This window comes from Archocentrus centrarchus, chromosome 17, assembly GCF_007364275.1.
Source record: "Archocentrus centrarchus isolate MPI-CPG fArcCen1 chromosome 17, fArcCen1, whole genome shotgun sequence".
NCBI classification, from domain to species: Eukaryota; Metazoa; Chordata; class Actinopteri; order Cichliformes; family Cichlidae; genus Archocentrus; species Archocentrus centrarchus.
This window is the reverse complement of record NC_044362.1, coordinates 25,303,455-25,323,184: the sequence shown is the minus strand read 5'-3', so window position 1 is coordinate 25,323,184 and position 19,730 is coordinate 25,303,455. Positions and strand designations below refer to the sequence as shown.

At 41.3% G+C, this 19,730-nt stretch overlaps 2 protein-coding genes across 2 annotated transcripts in view; both read right to left on the bottom strand.

The window, feature by feature from the left end:
- The window catches only part of ptprma (protein tyrosine phosphatase receptor type Ma), a 164,199-nt gene extending 151,494 nt beyond the window's left edge, over nucleotides 1–12,705 (bottom strand). Inside the window, exon 1 of the mRNA XM_030751347.1 lies at nucleotides 12,367–12,705. Within this exon, the coding sequence (XP_030607207.1) occupies nucleotides 12,367–12,439 (73 nt within the window). The 5' untranslated portion in view covers nucleotides 12,440–12,705. The remainder of the gene's footprint in view (nucleotides 1–12,366) is intronic.
- A 5,079-nt stretch (nucleotides 12,706–17,784) lies between these two features.
- LOC115796424 (leucine-rich repeat-containing protein 30) lies at nucleotides 17,785–18,867 on the bottom strand. Its single transcript, XM_030752830.1, has one exon. The coding sequence runs from the start codon at nucleotides 18,786–18,788 to the stop codon at nucleotides 17,889–17,891; it is 900 nt and encodes a 299-aa protein (XP_030608690.1). The 5' UTR covers nucleotides 18,789–18,867; the 3' UTR covers nucleotides 17,785–17,888.
- Nucleotides 18,868–19,730: the final 863 nt, after the last annotated feature.

Genomic DNA, 19,730 nt, shown 5'->3' with positions numbered 1-19,730 from the left:
GACTTTCATACAAATACAACTACAATCTTTGCGGATGATGCGGTCCTGTTGGCTTCATCAGGGGGTGGCCTCCAGCTCGCAGTGGAACGATTCACAGCAGAGTGTGAAACAGCTGGCATGAGAATCAGCACCTCTAAGTCTGAGGCCACGGTCCTCAGCCGGAAAAGGGTGGAGTCCCTTCCGGCTCCTGCCCCAAGTGGAGAAGTTTAAGTATCTTGTGGTCTTGTTCTTGAGTGAGCTGCGTCTGCAGTGATGCAGATGCTGCACCGGTCTGTCGTGGTGAAGAGGGAGCTGAGCGTAAAAGCGAAGCTGTACCCTCACTTATGGTCATGAGCTTTGGGAAGTGACCGAAAGAATGAGATCGCAAATACAAACGGCAGAAATGAGCTTCCTCCAGAGGGTGGCTGGCCTCCCCCTTAGAGATAGAGTGAGAAGTGCGGCCAGTCAGGAGGCGCTCAGAATAGAGTCGCTGTGCCTCCACATCGAGAGGAGCCAGTTGAGGTGGCTCGAGCATCTGACTAGGATGCCTCCTGGGCGCCTCTTGGGTGAGGTGTTCTGGGCACATCCTACAGGGAGGAGCCCCTGGGGTAGACCCAGGACACGCTGGAGAGATTATATCTCTTGGCTGGCCTGGGAACACCTTGGGGTCCCTGCGGATGAGCTGGTGGAGGTGGCTGGGGAGAGGGAAGTCTGGGCTTCTCTGCTTAGGCTGCTGCCCCTGCGACCCGGCCCCGGACAAACAGAAGAAAATGGATGGACACAAATAAAAAGTAAAAGCAGCATTTTTTTTTCAGGTTTAATGTTCATTATTGATTTGAGAAATAATAGTTGAGAATGTGCTCACAAATGCCACAAGATTCAGCTGTTTTAAAGATTTCGATCACGTTGCATTAATATTGATGAGAGTGCTAAGAGGGAACATCTGACCAGCTCCAGAAAAGCTTCAAAACGGATCCTGTGGTGATATGACTTTCTCAGAATGTTCAATTCAATCAGGGGCTATATAACCAAAGACTCAGCAAACAAGATTAACAGCTTTTAGTAATCTATTCTTTTCAATGTTTGGCAATACTTGTCTGTCAATACAAAAATAAAAAAAAATAAAAATGGATTGACATTTTTATACCCTAAACTCATTATGGTTCTCAGTATTTCTGAGTCCAGTCACACAGCAGTCTACTGTACGCTTTATCTATATTTCCTCTTTCCAGCCAAAGCAACGCTAGTTTGGCAGTTTGGAGAAAGCACAGCTGGGGTGACGCCAGGTTGAAGTTTCCCCCAGGGAAAGGAACCTGGTGAGTTGAAGGGGGAAGATTTTCAGATACACAGGTGCTGTTGAATATTAGTCTCACAGCAAGAAGTCTGGGCTCATGGGAGTGAATTATTCATCCTCACAACCCAGACTTTGCACTTCTGCCATACCAGGCCACCGTTTGATGCCGCTGCAACTTCCCAGTGACTAAATAAGGCTGTGGAGCTGCTCCAGAAATGAGACACACCGGTCTGTCCAATGGAGGCAGAGGTGTCACATAAAAAATTCACTGGTATCAACACTTAATTCTGTTCACGTTTATTTTGTCTACTGTTTTCTCTAAGGGCAGTATTGTGTATTCAGTGGCATCCGGTCCATGTCAGTCTGAAGTTGGATAAAGTAGATATACTACAAGAAAATTATTTGGACATTCTACAGTTTCTCAGCACAGACAATAAATTATTCAGCCAAGTCATAAAGCTGACATGTCCTTGACCGCCACTCAAGGACATGAGCAGCTTCGGTTGAATATGAGATCTGCTGTTTTGGTTTATACAGAACGGATCATGAAACAATAACATACATACTGTTTACTACCTTTAGCAGGAAACAAGCCAAGTATCAGTTTATATATATACACGCAAGTTTATGTAACTGTTCTTCATAGAAATCTTAGGCCTGCATTTGGTTAGTTATGGTAAGACACCAAAGGCTCCTGTTGGACATTTGTTTTTGCACTTGGGAAGGAAATCGTGAACTGGTTCCATTTAAGAAGAGGCACCACAATATCCAATTTATTACCATCATTTTCCTTAAAGCTTACCAATTCCTCGTTTTTCCTAAATTTACACACTGCAAAACACTGGAGTCAGAGTCATAGCAGCAGAATTCTGCACACCTCAGCCACAGAAATACCTTCTTTCTACACTGTTTTCATAATACTTGAATTGATACTGAAAACCTGTGTAGTAACTGCTAAACAATCAGAATCACTAATGGCACTAGTATTATTAATAAAAATCTCATTAATATCCTTCCCTACCACCACAACTATGACAAGCTACAGCATAAACTCTTTTTAAAAAAGATATCAGGGTTTAACGACAAAGTTTGTCTTACTTTTAAAATGCTAGCAAGTAGCTACCAAAATAGCGGCTTATAGCATAACAAAGATGGCTGGTTGCACTCGCTACATGGGTGGAAATGCAGGGTTTTTAAGCAACTAGTTAAAAAGCTGCATCCCAGGTAGGAAATATTTTTCAGTTTTATCATGTGACAATATTCTGCAGCTCCTGAAGGTTAAGTTACTTTGGTTATAGTAAAACTAATGGGTTAAGCAGTCAATTTGTACTTTTACTTAAAATTTCCAGGGAAAACACTAGCTGGGCTACTTCTGTCTTTACATTTGGTTTAAGTTGTGTGTCACTCCATATAATGCTGTGACTATTACTGCACTTTAATGCTGCTGCTCACACCTTGTTTCAATAGAGTCATACTTACAATTAGGTAGTGTGCCATCATTGACAATATCTCATTGGGGGAAAAAAATGGACAGCATCATTCATTTATTTACACTTATAAATATTCTTGCCTGCAAACATCAACAAGTGGCTGTTCAGTGCATTTCTGTATTAGAGATATAATTATTGAAATATTGCTATAATCGCCCAGCCCTAATAACTAAATGAGTTAATAGAACCATGTTAGCTTGCAGCACCTTCCCAAGAATTTATAGGATAATAGTCAAAAGGAAAATAATCTAGATACACACACATCAAAATATTAGCAGAAAACAAATTACAGATATCAAAGCTGAATAAGCAGTGGTTTGTTATCCCTTCTTTTCAACTCTTGTAATGTATTCTAGCTTGAGCTGTAGCTAGCAGACCTTACCTACAAAATTACTAAATGTACCATTTGTAAATATAACTGCACACTGTTTTTGTATTTTTGTTCACCCCCCCTTGTCCCTTTCTCTTTTTAAGAATTTCTCTACAGGCTATGTGCAGCTGGAATCCCATTATGAATAATCTCCCTTTCAGAGATCTGGAAGTGGCAAGAGAGAAATCCTCACATAGCCTTGGGATTTGCTCAAAGACAGTAGAGAAGGGAAAAGATACGTTTGCATTTATTTATTTTTTTTTTAGGCAAATGATAGTTTCAGCAGCGTGCAAATATATTCACACGACAGGCAAATATTCACACTGTGTTCCTTTTGGTTGTAGCCCTTGAAGCTGTAATGTACAATAAAACGGACAATCTGCAGTAAAAGTGTACACTGAACAAAGTAAAACTGTTAGGGGACAATAAACAGGTCCCCCCTAATTAGTCTAAAAGTCTAGTCCTATTCATGACATTGAGGCAGTCAGATTGATGATAACATTGCCGAAAAACTAACTCGTGCTTGAGGCTTTCCACATTAATTATTACTCCTCCTTTTGCTCGAATACCAGTAAGTCTCTGAGACGCCACGCTCACTGAATTTATCCTCCCGGCCAGCAGCATACTATCATTACAATCAACTTGTCAGATTTTCACCGGTTTGTTTATTCAGATGTGCATTATTCCAAAAACATGTGTTTTCAACTCTGTTTCCGTTTGCAATGCGATGCTTCCCCCACACTTCTAATGACTCTGGTGCCCTGTAATTTCTTTAGCGTGGCAAACTCTGATTACAGGGTGGGAGTCAAGCTTCGAGCCAGGCATCATCTTTTCCAGTTATTGTTTTGTGTTTGCGCCGTCTTTAACACGGACCCTGCAGCTGTGTGTCTCAATAGTCGTGTCGATGAAGCAGTATTTAACACCAAAATGACTTAGTACAACAGTTTGCTGCAGTGCAGCCATGGGCTACTGATTTTCAGTGAATTATTTGCTAAGGCGTGTTGGCATATTAAAACAAGGAAAGTGCTAGAAATGTCATCAGTCACACTGCCCTTAACCAAGCTGTCCCAAGAATAGCAGTTAATACACTTGACTCGCGTCATTTTTGTGTGTGTGTGTGTGTGTGTGTGATTGGCGGTTTGCCCCTCACCTAAAAACTACAATCTCGACTGACAGTAGAGGAAAAACACGACCATATTGTCTGATAATTCCAGTTCCACAAACCACCGCAAGCTCAGGGGCATACAGGGGTCATTCACACAATCCTCCTCATTTTCTGATGTTTGAGTAAGAGACAGCAGTACATCTTTTCCCCTGCATCATTTCCTGCTGTTTATTCTCACTCATTCTTTGCTCTTTTGCAGACACAGACACACAACCCCCCCCCCAACCCTCTGGAACCCTCTGGGCCCTGACAGCTCCAGAGTGACCACCCTGCGTGGTGCAGAGCGTACAGTAATGCCATTAAACCTTCCCCTGGGGAATTGGACATGCAAAGATTTGAGCTTAGGGCCAATACAAAAAGAGACCCATTTGAAAAAGGAGCCAAGCCCAGCCTGAGGAGGTCAGAGGGTTGTTTACAGAACAACAGTCTCTTATCGGCTGTACGCTTCCCCGAGGAGTCTCCACCGCAAACAGATAACAGCCTCCAAATAGGCGCTAGAGTGTGACCGATAGGAGTATAATCAGGTACATTCTGCTTTGGGAGGAAGAAGTGGAGGATAAGGGTGGATAATAGTGTACTTGACTGTTAGCGGTGCGATCATATGCCAGAGGGATGCCTCTGCAAGTAGGTAAATAGAAGTTTAATTTTGCTACATGTCTCCCTCAAAACCCCATAAAAATATATGCAGTGGTTAATGTTTTTTTTCCCCCCCACAAGCTAATACCCTTATTCAACAGTAGCCTACCAGCGAGGCCAAATTCATCCTCGGGGATCGCTTCATTATTGAACAGTTAAATGGTCAATAGGCTCAGCCAAGGCAGCTTTTAGCACAAGGGCAAATAGACATTGTAAAAGCCAATGCAAATAACTGGCACTCAAACAAGGCCTAATGCATTAATGACTGCATGACGTGCACTAATGTGACGGCAACAGATTCAGACTGACAGTAATGGAGAATTTTGCCCCTGGTTATACTCATAAGGCCCAGACGGGGACTGGAGGAGGAGGAGGGATATACACCTGCCTAGTGCCTGAGCCTTGACAGAATCCTAATAAATAAAAGGAGACAAGGTGAAACAGCAGTAGCAGCATCCTGTCCTCCTCCCACTGCCATCACCTACACCACCACCACGAGTGTGAGCAGCACCAGCCTACACAGACAGCTTTTTGGCATGAAACAGAGTCTCTTCCAAGTTAGCAAGAGCACTTGTCCCATGAAGGAGGCAACTTGAGTTATTCATGAAATTACAGAAGAAACTTTGCACATTTTCCACTACGTGACTACAGCGGTAAAGCAGGAGCACGGGGAGCTTTATCTGACAGACGCGAAATAAAGCTTCAGGCTTTGGGTCAAGGCCGCACACTCACCTGATCCAAATATCAAAGTGAGCGCTATCAGAATCAATTTCAATTCACATAATAACCCCTGGGTTATAGGCGACAATGCTGATTGAACAGCGGATTTCGAAGATAGGTGAGGAATGAGCCAGGGTTGAGGTCAATGCAATTTGAGCGTAAAACCACTTGCGTACGACTGCCAGTCATTCGTCACAGATACAGATGGGAATCTCGCAACACGAGGAGCCAACTTTCTCTTTTGAAGATAATGAGTAAAAGTGAGCTGACGCCCTGTGTGTATGCAGAGAAAAGGCCTAATGATCAATTGCGCAGACACTGTAATGTCCTGATTTAAAATGCTTCTCCTACTCCTCCCTCAGTCCCCTCCTCCATCCCGTCACCATTAATAACAATTGAGACCCTTGGAGCATTAATTAGTGAAGATTTCCAGAGTGCCTGGATTCTCCAAGCCACCTACAATGACTGCAGACTTGTGTAAACATGATCCGCTGCATAGTAAGTTGTTTTTCCTACAAGGATTTTTTTTTTTTTTTTTTTTTTTTTTTTTTACAGACATGGTGATGAGATCACAGAATTTTTCGAGCATGCCTAACACACAAACACGCTCTCTCTCTCACACAAATACTCGCCCCTCTGCCTCTCACTCTCTCTTCATTAGGCAGCCCCTGTGCTGGCCTGTGTGCGATTCATTAGCTTTTATCCTCTTCATTTGAAGAAGGAGCTGCTTATAATTAGAGCATCTCTGTTTGTCCGGCATCCTTTGCACAGTTACATCTCAAGGCATTATCATTCCGCCGCACAGCTCCCAGATAACATAGCCACATCAGCCGCCTCGAGAATGAACTTCAAACTATTAGTGCCTCTCAAGAATGTAAATAAAATCACTTGCAAATCAACAGCTAATCACCGAGCGTGGAGTGGCACTCCAGGGATATGATGATGAACCATATTGGTAGACTTTGCGATCCAAGATTAGGAAAAAAAACCCATTTCTTTTGACTCAAAGGGCTCAAGTTAGGCCCGTTTCCATACTTACAGTGTAGTCACATGTTTGTTTGTGTGTTGGCTGTACACTCCAATGCCTTACCCTCAAAGTCTTTTTCTTTTCAGTATGAATTAAGCTTTAATTTGAATTTTACTGTCATATTGATTTTAAAAGAAGAGTATAGAAATCATAGCCTTTTTTGTTTTTGCACACAGTCATTCAATGTTCAGACAGTGCAGATCCAAAACATAAAGTGAAAGCTCCAGAGCTTTTTATGGTCAACAGTGTTTTTGTTTTGTTTTTTGATGTGACAGTCATACAACCACCTCACTGAAACCCAACCTGAAGCCAGAACCCACCCACAACTTGCAAGTAGTGACTATAACTGTAATTCAGAAAAAAAACAACCAAGTGTCTGCTGGCATTTGGGGGTCTTTGCTTGGAAAGCATTTTACGTCAACTATTGAATATGATGCCATAAAGGCAGAGAAGCCTGTCAGGAATTATATTTAGTGTCTTTACAGTGTCTCCATCAGGGCAAAAAAAAACTAAACTAAAAAGCAGATCCATTAAATCTGGTGCAAAACAGAATATTGACAATATACAAGAAACAGGCATTTTTCAAGAGTATTTTAAGCATTCTTGGATTTGCTACAGGCAACTTTGAATAAACAATGCATTTAGAGTATTGAGTACAATGCCACTTTTTTAAGTGCATGTTAACTAGCATCTAGTTATTTTCTGCACTCTAAATCAGCACAATCCAACCACTTTTATCACTAATTCACCAATTGCACGAAATGAGCTGATGATGCCTAAATTGGAGTGTTCTTCTTTCAGTTGCTCCCTTGAGGGATCACAACAGCAAATAATCTTCCTCCATCTCACCCTATCCCTGACATCCGTCTCTGTCACATCAACCCTCTGCACATCCTGGGATGCCCAAATTGAATCAACAAGTAACATAATACCAAAATACAGAGTCCAGATTATGAATAGCAATTGCACTCTGTTATATAGGTTCTTATAAGAGCTCTAAACTCCTCCAGGGAGACCAAAGCAAAACCAGAAGCACAATGAAGTTTAGCTTCAGGGTGCTCTGAAGCTATTCCATAAACAAAGCGCAAAATAAGAGGATGCTGTTTTACCAAGTTCAGAAAGAAGCCTGAGTACCCCAAAGAGATGCCATGTAGAGGAGCACAAATCATGGCAGCTGTTTGTAAGTGTTAAGAGTTTACACAGATAAGAAGGGAGCTTACTCAGTATGGCTTTGTATGTAAAAACATACCGGTGCTGCTGTCTCCTCAGGCTTAGTGAAGGCCAAGAAACCAGATTATAAAGTACACAGTGATGTGCACTAGAAAATGTAAAGAACTGTTATACACAGAGTCTACACAATGAAGTGTAGAAGAAGCAGCGTGCATGAAAATATCACCATAAACAGGAACACATAGATTTCCTCATGCATGAGGAAGTATGTGCGATTCATTCTCCACGGTAGTTGTTGCACTTGCTCTCTCAGTTGGGTTCACCTTTGGCTATCCGTGCACTGCTATGTACTATCAATGCGTGATGTTAAACACACTTCAGGAAGTACTTTGTAATGAAATGCCGTTTACTTTTTCAGTGCACTGACATCTCCTCCTTCTAACACTGATTTTCTAGGATCCCTCCTGGCAACCTCCATAGAACAGAGTCTGAATAAGCAAAGCGGAATCATGTGTCAAACTGCGTGCCCTTTCTTTACTTCAGTATTGTGATAATAAGTCTGATGAAAGTGGCAAATGTTAAATAACCTTCCTGTATTGTGCCGACTTCTGGTTTGGCTCTAAAGTCTAGAAATTCTTTGGAGTCACTAACATTAGACCTTCACCTTTCTTGCTAATGAAACAGAGGTTTTGTGCATTTGCACAGTGATTGGCCTTGATGTTCTCAATCTTGGTGTGATATGTTGTTGTCTATTCACCAGTAATCTGCGGAGAAAAGAAGTGATCGCTCTGTGTTTTAAGGGTTACATTTCAAGAATAGAACTGTTGCTTGTCAAGATACTGTGCAAATAAGGTATATAATTCTATACAAAAAGAAACCAGACTACATACACTACTAGTATGTTAGACCTGTCAACCAGAAAAAAAAAAGAAAAAGAATATTATTGTCAATCTAGTCACTTTAAATGGTGGTCTAAGAATAGTTTCTATCTATATGGCAGCTCTAATATTTGCAAGTTCTTAAAGTTTCTTTTTTAAAGTGACACCTCCTCCCCAATGTCTACCAGCCATGATCAGTAGTGAGACAGCTCTGCTGACAAACTCAGCAGACCCTTTTCTGGGAAGTCACACATGTACCCACAGCGTCTGAACAGCTTCAGTAAATCCATGTGTTTCCACCGCCTTCATTATCATCATAATAAAAGTGTCTGAAAAGCAAAGTTACAGAAGAATGTAGACACCTCACTTTCTGCTTTGTACTATCATCAATCACTATGGAGCATTTTTTTTTTTTTTTTGCCTCCTCCAACACTGGTTGAAGCCATCGTATTAAAAAAAAAAAAAAAAAAAAAAAAAAAAAAAAAAAATCACATGCATATTTAATTTCATTCTCCACTGGCTCACACAAAGGAAACTGCCACCCTTCAGGACACCTTTCGGAAAAGTCTCTATTAAATCTGAGTCAGCTGGAAGAAGGAAAAAAAAAAGAACACTTCATGAGTGAAAAACTATCTAAATTATTGCCAGACTTCAAATGAAGTGCTGTTTATCTTCTCAAGCAGCCAATGTGTTGTTTTACTCCTTAGTCACAGCTTGGATGGCAATCAGGATCGGTCAACCAGGACGCTATCAGCAGCAGTCACTCTGCAGTGACAAACTACAGCTTTACTCTCCAGGCATAGACATTATTCTCAACACACGGCTCACCCCAATCAGAAAACAAGGCAGGTTTTATGGCTGCTGGAAAAGGTGGTAAACATAACAAAGAGCACAGCTCCCTGGAATTTAATGTGCTCAGTCCAAAGACAGAGTATAGATATCAAAGGCCAGGACTTCTAGGTGGGGAAAAAAATAAAAAAAAGCTGTCCTCATAATTTAGAAAACAAAAACACTGGCCATACCCAACAAGTGATTTATAGTGTTGTTTTTTAGCTTTCTCTCTGAACCTAGAGCATCCAGTGGGCAATGTGAATGCAACAAGGAGGGAATAAAAGAAAAGAGCAGTTCATCTCGAACAGATCCGCAGGTGCACAAGGAAGAAGCTGAAACTGATACAGCGTAATTCTGATTATGGATTTTGTTTTTAAATGCTTAAATTAAAAGACTTCCAAGGGACCGCGCTGTGATCGAATTGAGGCTGCACAGTCACAAGGTGCTGATACTGTGCACTGAAGTCGACTGGTGCTCTGGTTACCTCAGTGATCTAATTATCACATGAGCTGTTATCACATACTCCCCACAACAAATACCTCCCACTGCATCTTCAGGCTCGTATTTAGCCTCATACCTCTCCATCCGTGTGTGGCTAATCCGTCACCCCACCGCAGAGAGTAAAACCAGTACATCCAATTGATTTCTTCCTGGTTTACATATTTACACACACACTCATGCAATTAGGAGCACATTTATCGATGGTTTCGGCACCACTGGGAGGCCTGCACTGCAGCCCATTCCAATAAATCTGCCATTCGTGAGGTTGCCAGCGGGCAAGACTGATAAACCTCATAGAAAAATGGACTGGGAATACTTTGAGCTTCAGGGTGAGAAAGTTCCCAGTCACTAAAATTGACCCATGGTGTTGGTCTTGCTTGAAAAAAAGCTATTTGTTTATCATAAAATGCTTAATAGGCCTTCTGAAAGTCTCTGAATAAGCCAGATCTTTTCCATGAAAAGATCCACATCTCCAGTGTAGAGAAAGAAGCTACACACAAACATACACGCAAACAAAATGCACAAAATAAAACAGCAGTTATTTGGCAGCCAAGTTGTTTTCTTGCATCAAAGTGCTTACACAAACAGTGGTATATCTGAATTCTGGTCCATGTATCTGACTTCTTGTCCTCCCCTCTTGAGTAGCTTAACTTCATCATCTGAGTATCATATTATATATGTACCATGCTGCCCCCTACAGGCTCTCTGAAAAATGTCTGTCTGTTGAAATCCAGCATCCAAATATAACTGAAACCACACATCACAACTTCAGCACACTCACCACTTCAGAGTCTGAGCAGTATATACAATCAAAGACATTCAAAGATACAAATCAGACTGTTCCATTTATTTATGAGATTTTTCAAATGCAGCTCTAATTGCAGTGCCAGTATGGAACACTCACACTGGACAGTCATTGTCCATTCATTGATTGGCATGAATATGGGCTAATGGGCCTTTTCCCGCATAGATAATACTATTGTGCAGACAGCAAAAACGACCCCTATTGAGGCTAATTTAGTCTCTGCGTGTTAAGTCCCTCAGGCAACCTATGGTCATTATATTGAAGGGGAAAGATTGTCCCGTCATTTCAGTAATTCTATTAAATCAAGTAACTATCTTGTACTAATGCCTGAACCTTTCCTCTCCTCAAAGCTTTGAGCAGAGTTACTGAAACTTAAGTTAACAATTGAATGAACGGGATTCATTTGAGAAGGTGTGCACCTTTTGTACCTGTGGACAAGTTGGAATCAAAAACGGGTCAAACGGTAAAAACAACAAAATCCATCAGAATTGAAGTGAAACTCAAAATAAAAATACAATAAAAAAAAAACACTTCACTTAAAAACAGAGTGCCAGCAAGTGACAGAATTCCTATCAACTTAAGCTGCTAATTTCTGAGGTACAAGTCTTCCTTTTAAAGCAGCCGTGCTGCGCAGACAGGTGCACATCCACTCATTTAATGTAGAGCACTTAGACAAAGGAAAGCACAGAAAAGGTGACACAGTTGTTTATATAAACTGCAGTAGAGGTGTGTGCACTTTGACATTATGCACAGAAGTTTAATTGCGCATTTAGGCTGAAAACCACTCAATGAGCTTGGCAGGCAAAGGCGCTTTACGCAGCAATTGTTACTCACAGTAAGTCTTTTGGACACAAAACCACACATTATAGTGAATGTAACCTACGTCTAGATGGACACTGTGTCATTTTAATTGTTCTAAGTTCTACGGTCAGATGATGACAGAAGGTTTCGTTTGGCTTAACGCTTCGCCGTACCAACAGCGCAAGGTGACATTTGTGCGCGAATCCCTTTGAGGTTAATCACGTTAGACAGCAACTTGTCAAGATCAACTTATACGCAATCACTGAACTCCTTTAACTTGTGGTCGAGTAAATTCTGGCACTGACGGCAGCGGAGTCGCTCCGTGGCGCACCCGCTCTTTGCGCACACAAGCACCAAGGATGGTGAGAACAACTACTGCTTAAATTCAAGTGTTTCAGCGGTAAACGGTGACATTCTGTTTATTGTAGGATAACACGTACGGATTATTAGTGTGTTAAGCTCACTTGTCTACTAAAATACCACTCTCCTACAGCGTTACTTTCACGCTCCACCATATTCTCAATTAACACCACAAAGACACTAATAACAGACTTAAAACGGCAACTAAACTATCGGACAAAATCGGGGTTAAACTCATTTTACGCGCATTTCAGTTCTACTACGTGCCCATGCTGTGGCACAATTAACGACCAAGCGTATGTGCGGCACCTGCAAACATCTTCCAGTAATCGTCCTTACCTTTAAAAACTTCCCCTCGAGCGGAGAACAGCAGGGTTAATGCAGCAAACAAGCAATTAATAACTTTATCCATGTCGGCACCGCCGTCGTCGCGTTAACCCCCAGCCTAGGGGTTAACTGGCAACTCTTCTTTCTTTGCTGGAACTTGAATCCTACACCTATACTTTTAGGAGTGTGAAATCTAAAGTGTTTTCTCCCTGCCCTCCGTCCCTTGGCGTGCTTTTGGGGAGTGAGTGGAGACTGTCGCCGACACGGCTGCTCCTTGTCGGCTTGCTCCACACTTGAAGGAGCAATGTGTGAGTGAGTCCTGATTCCTGAATTACGCCTGGATTGAGTGGTCCGGCAGCTCCAGGAGAGCACCGGCTGTGTGCGCGTTGTCTGGCCGGTAGAGGGCACCTGTGAGGCCCGCCTGTGAGTGAGAGGACACAAGGATGTCCCCTCCTCTCGCCTCCGACTGTAGCTCTTATTGGTTTATTTGGAACAGCTGCGAAGACTGAAGTTAGTTAAGTGTGGTACTTTGGAGCAGTCAGACAGTCAGTCACCATCTTAATATTGGCCTGATTTTCTAATTGTTCTGGGTTTTTAAAAAAAAATCCACATTTTTCATAATTTACAGTATAGTAGACTGGAGACTTGTACGTCTGGTATAGGCTTCAGCTCCTCTGCCACCTTCTTTTGATACGAAAAAACAAACAAACAGATGAACTGATGGATAAACACGTTATATTTAATAACATGTAGCCTGGTACTGCCAGTGTAACCTATTTTTCCAAAAACTGATCTTGAACATTTTATAAACAGAAAGCAACAGTAATCATGGGCATGAAAATGAACATGACATTTGAAAATCTCTATTTCCAAGACCAACCAGGCAAGTGTCATTTGCTTGTGAACTTCATGATGCGATTAAAAGCTTCATAAGTGTGTTGAGATTTCTTTACCCGCATCAATCTGAAATATTTAGTCCATCCCCACACTTTATATAAACACAGTGCTTCACAGTATACTGCATAGTTCTTGTTATTGAGAAAACTGTCTGCCAGTTTTGAGCAAATTCAGCTGGTACCACAACAAACTGATCATCACAGAAGACATGTTCAACGTGACACCTTAATTTATTAATTTATTATAACTTATCCCATATAGATTCTTATCCCAGTTCACCTTGTGTGTCCTTGCTCACCAAATTCACGCATTGATCCTGTTAGAGGGAAAGCTCTCCATTATTTGACCTGGGAAAAAAAAAAAAAAAAAACACGGCTGCATCATCACTCACATTTTTCCAGCTTCAATGAATCAATAATGATGCTTTGTTTTAATATATGCAAATATTTGTTTAAAATTAGACTTATGTGAGACAGCAAGTACAAACAACACTGGGCTATTTTTCCCCTACTATATCAAACAGTGGGGCTGAAGATCTGCTAATGACAAAGTCAACCAATGTCATCCCCTTATTGTTTTTGCATGCATAAACACACATGGCCATTTCAGTTGTACCAGCAGTTTTCACGGCTAATTAAAATGCAGGCGGATTGACATGGGTCTACATTTAGTTTCAAAATGACCCCCTGCTGTCAAGGATATATGGCTCCAGTTGTTGTTTTTCTAGGTAAGCACACAAGCAATGGTTGGATCATTTCATAGAAATGCCACATGTCTCTTTGTGGTGTTTAGGTATTGTTTTAGCTGCAACAGTTATGTCGCCAGGAATGCATGAATACCAGCAGAGCCGTCATGGGAATTTGTGAGAATGTGAACTCCCGTGATTGGATAGAGGAAAGAATGGATAACATCATTCTTTGCACTTACATATGCACGGAGAGAGAGAGAGAGAGAGAGAGACAGTGCGAGTCTGTTTGTGCGTCTTTGAGGGGAGTGTTGCAGTGGTTTGCCACAGACACAGTTATAAGTCATGTTCAACAAATATATCCCACTCTAGTGTTCCCATTTTTTTCTTGAGCTATCCCTACAGCCCTAACAAGCTAAAACCGAATAACGCCACCAGCCAGGTCCCAAATGTGTCTGTTAAATAATGCTTCCATTACTTTTATCTATTTCAACCATTTATCCATTTTTTGCCATTATGCCAGTACTTTGAGCTGCATTATTTAAACAGCCGAGAAGCTTTTTTAGCGAGATTTTACCCAACCCTGATCCTTTTTAATAAAGGTTTTTATGCCATTTTACTTATTTATTATAATCAGGTTTTTTAAAGTTACACTTCACAATAAAATTTTCATTTCACTTTTTATTTTCTTTCTATTCTCTTGTACAGTTCTGTAGTTTCCTGTGTGCATTAGTCTCTCTTGTTTGTATAATTGCTTATAAAGAAATCTGAACTGCACTTTATACATTTGAAAAATGATAGATTCATAGACTAGCCAGGCTTACCTACTGTCACTGGTAACTTCCTCTGTTCTGATTTTACCTCTGACCAGAAAAGGAACAAATTTCTTCCTCAAATCAGTTTTGTTACACAAAATTGGTTCAGAGTCTCCACCCTACTCTTTGAGTGGTGCAAAAAAAATTCAGTTCATCACTAAAAATCCTATACCAGGTTGGTAGCTTGTTTTTTTTTTTTATCCTGTAACCTTTCACAAGCTTTCTTTCATCACACACTCAAATCAAGACATGAAATAGCTGCGATGTTGCACTGATTGGACGAATGGAAATGCCTCAGAAATTGATGCCAGACCAGGATCCCTTTGATTCTATGTTTAGGCCTCATAGATTGCTGTCATATGACTGTAACTCACTGCTGCTGATTTCTGAACAACACGCTGAGTTACTGAGTAGGTGATATTGGCATTTTGTCATGGATAGCCACCTGTTGTCCTTCACCAAATCTATTCCCCTTCACGTCTCTCCCTGCAGGAACAGTTTACATCAGCTGAATATAAGGATGATGAGCTAAATAACACTTTGTAATTGACATAAGTGGCAGTCTAATGCTTTGTCAATAAGTGCCAATCACCTCACCCCATGTGAGGGCACTCGGTATGAATAAATCTTAGAACTTAAACTGCACTCTAAAGAAAGACTTATTAAGTCTCTCCTCGTGTAACTGCAAGACAACAGTGGTTTTGTCATTTAATTCCGTTGTGATTATCCCGTGCCGTGATTGTCAAAAGCTCAATACGAGATTGATTAGCTGTCCTTCACTGTGGGAAGTCCCTCGCTGCCAGTGATGCTAAACTGTTTTCTGAGCTTTGGCTTATGAATGCAAAACACATTTGAATGAAGACCACTGATGCCAGTCTGTATTCAGTTGTTGTGTCTTACAGAGTGTCTCATTAAAAAGCAAAGTTATTGGAGCAAATAGCAATTAAACAGGATCAGCAAATCCTTCAAAGCTTGGTAACTATAGTTATGGGTAATCCCTGGTGTATATCTGACCACTAAGTTACCACCGCTGACTGCACTGAGGTTGATTGCCAAGCAGCAAAGGATCACTTTAATTTGTTGTCATACTGGTTTGAAGTGTGTTTTTGTGCGTTATTTAACAATACACAAGAGATTGCTTGCATTTCATAAGTGGAGCCCAGACTTTACTGATGTAAAATCATTTGTTTATCTATTCGTTACTGAGGAGAAATGTTTCTGTGTATATTCACTTGATGTTGAATCGGTGACACAAGCAGCCACGGTCACTGTGTAATGTATTGTCACCGGAATAGTAACAGCAATACACAAAACCTGAATTCAGGTCATCCGACTCGCATTAAAGCCATATCTTTATAAGTGCTTCATTTGACAGCATGTCCCATGATCACTATCTAGGACAAAGACTTATTCAAGAGGGGTTCATCTATCATGAATGCATGGGTTTTTTGTGTGTGTGTGTGTGTGTGTGTGTGTGTGTGTGTGTGTGTGTGCACGCGTGCGCGTGCGTGTGCGTGCACAGAGAGGTAGTGTCTGAGCTATCCCAGCAAACTCTTTGACTGATGTAGTAACAGGTAGGTACCAACAGAGGGCACTTTTTTGTATTTTCTACATCACTTTTAAACTTCACTCTGGTTAAAATCTGACCTTTTTAAAGGTGGTCGCATGCATGGAATACTCATTTACATAAATACACACAATCATACTCGTCACATCATAAAGCCGTTCTGCTGTTGCTGCAAATGAGGTCACTTTATTACCAGGAATTTGGTGTTGGCTGTAGGAGTAGTTGGATACATATACTGTACTGTATGTATTTTATATGTATTTTTCCCAGAAAGTCTATTCATTCAGAATAAATAATAATAATCTTTCAAAAATAAATCCTTATCTGCACAATCACGACAATACCAAAGTGAGGAGAGGATGCAGTCATTTGACTAATATTGCATTAATAATGTAATTTAAAAATGCTGATGTTTGTGTTATGACTCCAATACTGAAATAATCTTTAAAGGTCAAACTTTAACATTTGTGTACACATACACAGTCTGGACATACTGGTACCTTTATATAAAACTAAAACAAATTAAGGATTATTTTTAGCATAATTCATCTAAAAGAAATTTAATAAAACTAAGTTACCATGTTATAGTTCTTAATCAGGTTGCATGTCCGATGCTCAGAGATGTCAGACATAATTTAATATTGGATATCTACCAGGATACTGACAGATACTGACAATGTTGTATTGCTTTGCCTTAATATTTTCACCTTGTAAATCGTTCATGTGATTATTGTTTTTAATAAAAAATGTTTAATTTTTGCACATAAATTAGTTCAACCTCAAAGGTCTACTCATGAGATTTCAGCTTTAATTACACTGCATGTTTTATTCAAATTATTTGTAATTAATTGAACAATATGTCCCTCCTTCATCCGTACTTACTCTATTTTTGGAATACATTTTATGCTCTGTGTGCTGTTTTCCATCACTGTTTTTAAATTGTTGGTGTTACAGCACCCAGAAACCTCAGAGGAGCCGCTGCTCCCTCGCAGCCCTGCTCTGACCCGATGGAGTGGAACAACACTTAATAAGAGACTAAGTCCCTGTTACATTTTGTTTTATTCTTTCGCAGTTCTTAAGCCCCCTCCACTGTTCTTTCCACTGACTTTACACACTTGATCCCTGTGACCTGAATGCAACAAAAGAGTTGCGCTCTGCAGCCGAACTTAACCCCATACCCCTCTCACTGCCACGAGCCCAACAAGATCAACTGAACAGTAATCAGCACCCAAATGTAGACCTGTGAATTTCTGCTTGAGCTGAACAACTCATCCCGACCCCTTTACTGTTACTTAACAAATATTTAGATGTGACACAACAGTTCATTTATTTATATCCAAACATTACATAAGATTACATAAAAAATAGATCATCTGTCAGTCAGACAGGATCCAGATTAGAAGATTACTTATAAAACTATTACTGAACAGTTGCTGTTTGTTTTGAGTCATAATATCTTTGACAGACAATTTGAGGTAACAGGAAACTCAGAGCCTGGCTTCAATGCGCCAAGGGTCAAATTTGTGCCAGCTTCCCCTTACAACACACTCTTTCAGACACGTGTGCCCCCTCATGTGGGCTTGAGGTAGTTATAGAGGGCACTGAGTCCTCCTTGTAGCACCTCCTGGATAGGTTTGAGAAGGGGGTTATGTACAATATGGAGTCCTTTATCAAGTGGATGACATGCCAGCCGCCTCAGCTTGCTCAATAGGTACATTTCCACTGGCACACTTTGCAGGTCATTGAAGTCAACATTTAGGAGTTCTAAAGACTCCAGGAAGCACAGAGTCTTAGGTAATGTGTGTATACTGTTTCCTTCCACGATGAGGATTTTTAAATTAACCAGGTCCTGGATCTGGTCTGCAATGGTCTCCAGACGGTTGCAGGCGAGGTGGAGGAAGACCAGACCCTTCATGCTGTAGACGCAGGTGGGGATGTGAGCAATGCGGTTGTGGCTGAGATTGAGTTTAGTCAGATTGCGCATGGCTGCCAAGCTGCTTGGCAGGCCTGTGATCTGATTGTTGGCCAGACTGAGCACCTCCAGACAGATACAGGAGCCCAGCTCCTCTGGTACCTCACTCAGGCGGTTGCGACAGGCAAAGAGCACACGCAGTTTCTTTAGAAGGCCAATCTCAGGTGGAAGGCAGGACAGGTTGTTCCCCCACAAATTTAGAATCACCAGATTGTCTAGGGCACCCAAGGAAGAGGGCAAGGAGCACAGGCAGTTCATTGACAAGTTTAACTTCTGAAGGTCTCGTAGTTGCCATAGTTCAGTTGGTGTTTCGTTTAGCCCTCGCATGGCTAGACTTAGGGTGCTGTAACCAAAGTGCACTCTAGTGTGTCTGCGGATCCTCCCAGCAGCAGAGGACAGGCTGGGCTGGTCGTCTCTAATTGCACTCTTTCTCCTTTGACTCACACTCATATCATTCAACTCCTTGTTGGACAAACTGCGGGATTGCTTCCCACCCATCGCCTTGTTGACTCTATGACTTACAACACGATGTCAGCATGCGATCAGCTAAATCACTTACTCTTGGAACATTAAGAAGCTCACTAAGAATCCTGGCCTCTGATTGACCTCCAGGCTTGTTGAACGAGCCATGCAAAACATCATCATTTCCAGTGGCACTACAGTGTCTTGTGATTGTAGAATTCCTGGTTCGTATCAGCAGCTATATTGAATCCTGGCTGCGTTTTTTCCTCACCAAGCTGAGCTGCAGACCACTGTAACAGAGCACTGTAGTGGGCTCATGGTCTGCACCTCCCATACCAACTGCCTATCTGACCGGATTTCAATCGCCAGCTGGTCCTGTCACTTCTTCCAGTCCACAGATAGCACCCTGCTCCCCACCCACTACAGGAGAGCAGGAGAAGGGATAGGATGCTGCGTGTGCTCAATCAGTTGAGCCGAGTGCCATGATGTCATAACCTAAAACCAAAAATATACTGGTGCTCACACTGTCAAACTTTACATAACCATGTTTATTTTGTTAATATACTGTAAGCTACAGCTATTATCTTCTGCAAGCATTTTAAATGTAAAATAATTGAGATATTTGACATACCATCCATCACAGTCTCCCTAAACATTTTCTTTTCTCTCATGTTGGCCCCTGCACCTTTGTAAATGTTCCTGTGTCTCTTCTTAAACATAGCACCAAACTGGCAGCCGTGAAAGGACTGAATCATCTCTCAATAAAGCAGCAGTTCTTAGAAGTATTATGCACTGTTATATGGTGGTTTAATCTCAAGTGCAAAAGGACATGGAACATTCCAGTTTGTTCCTAGAAATATCTACTGCTATTCAAAATCTCATTCATGTGGCCCCCCGAGGAGGAGTTTCTCTGTATGTGAAACAATATACCGTAGCACATTTCAATTTTTGAATTTGTCTTTCCCCCCAGCAACTTAC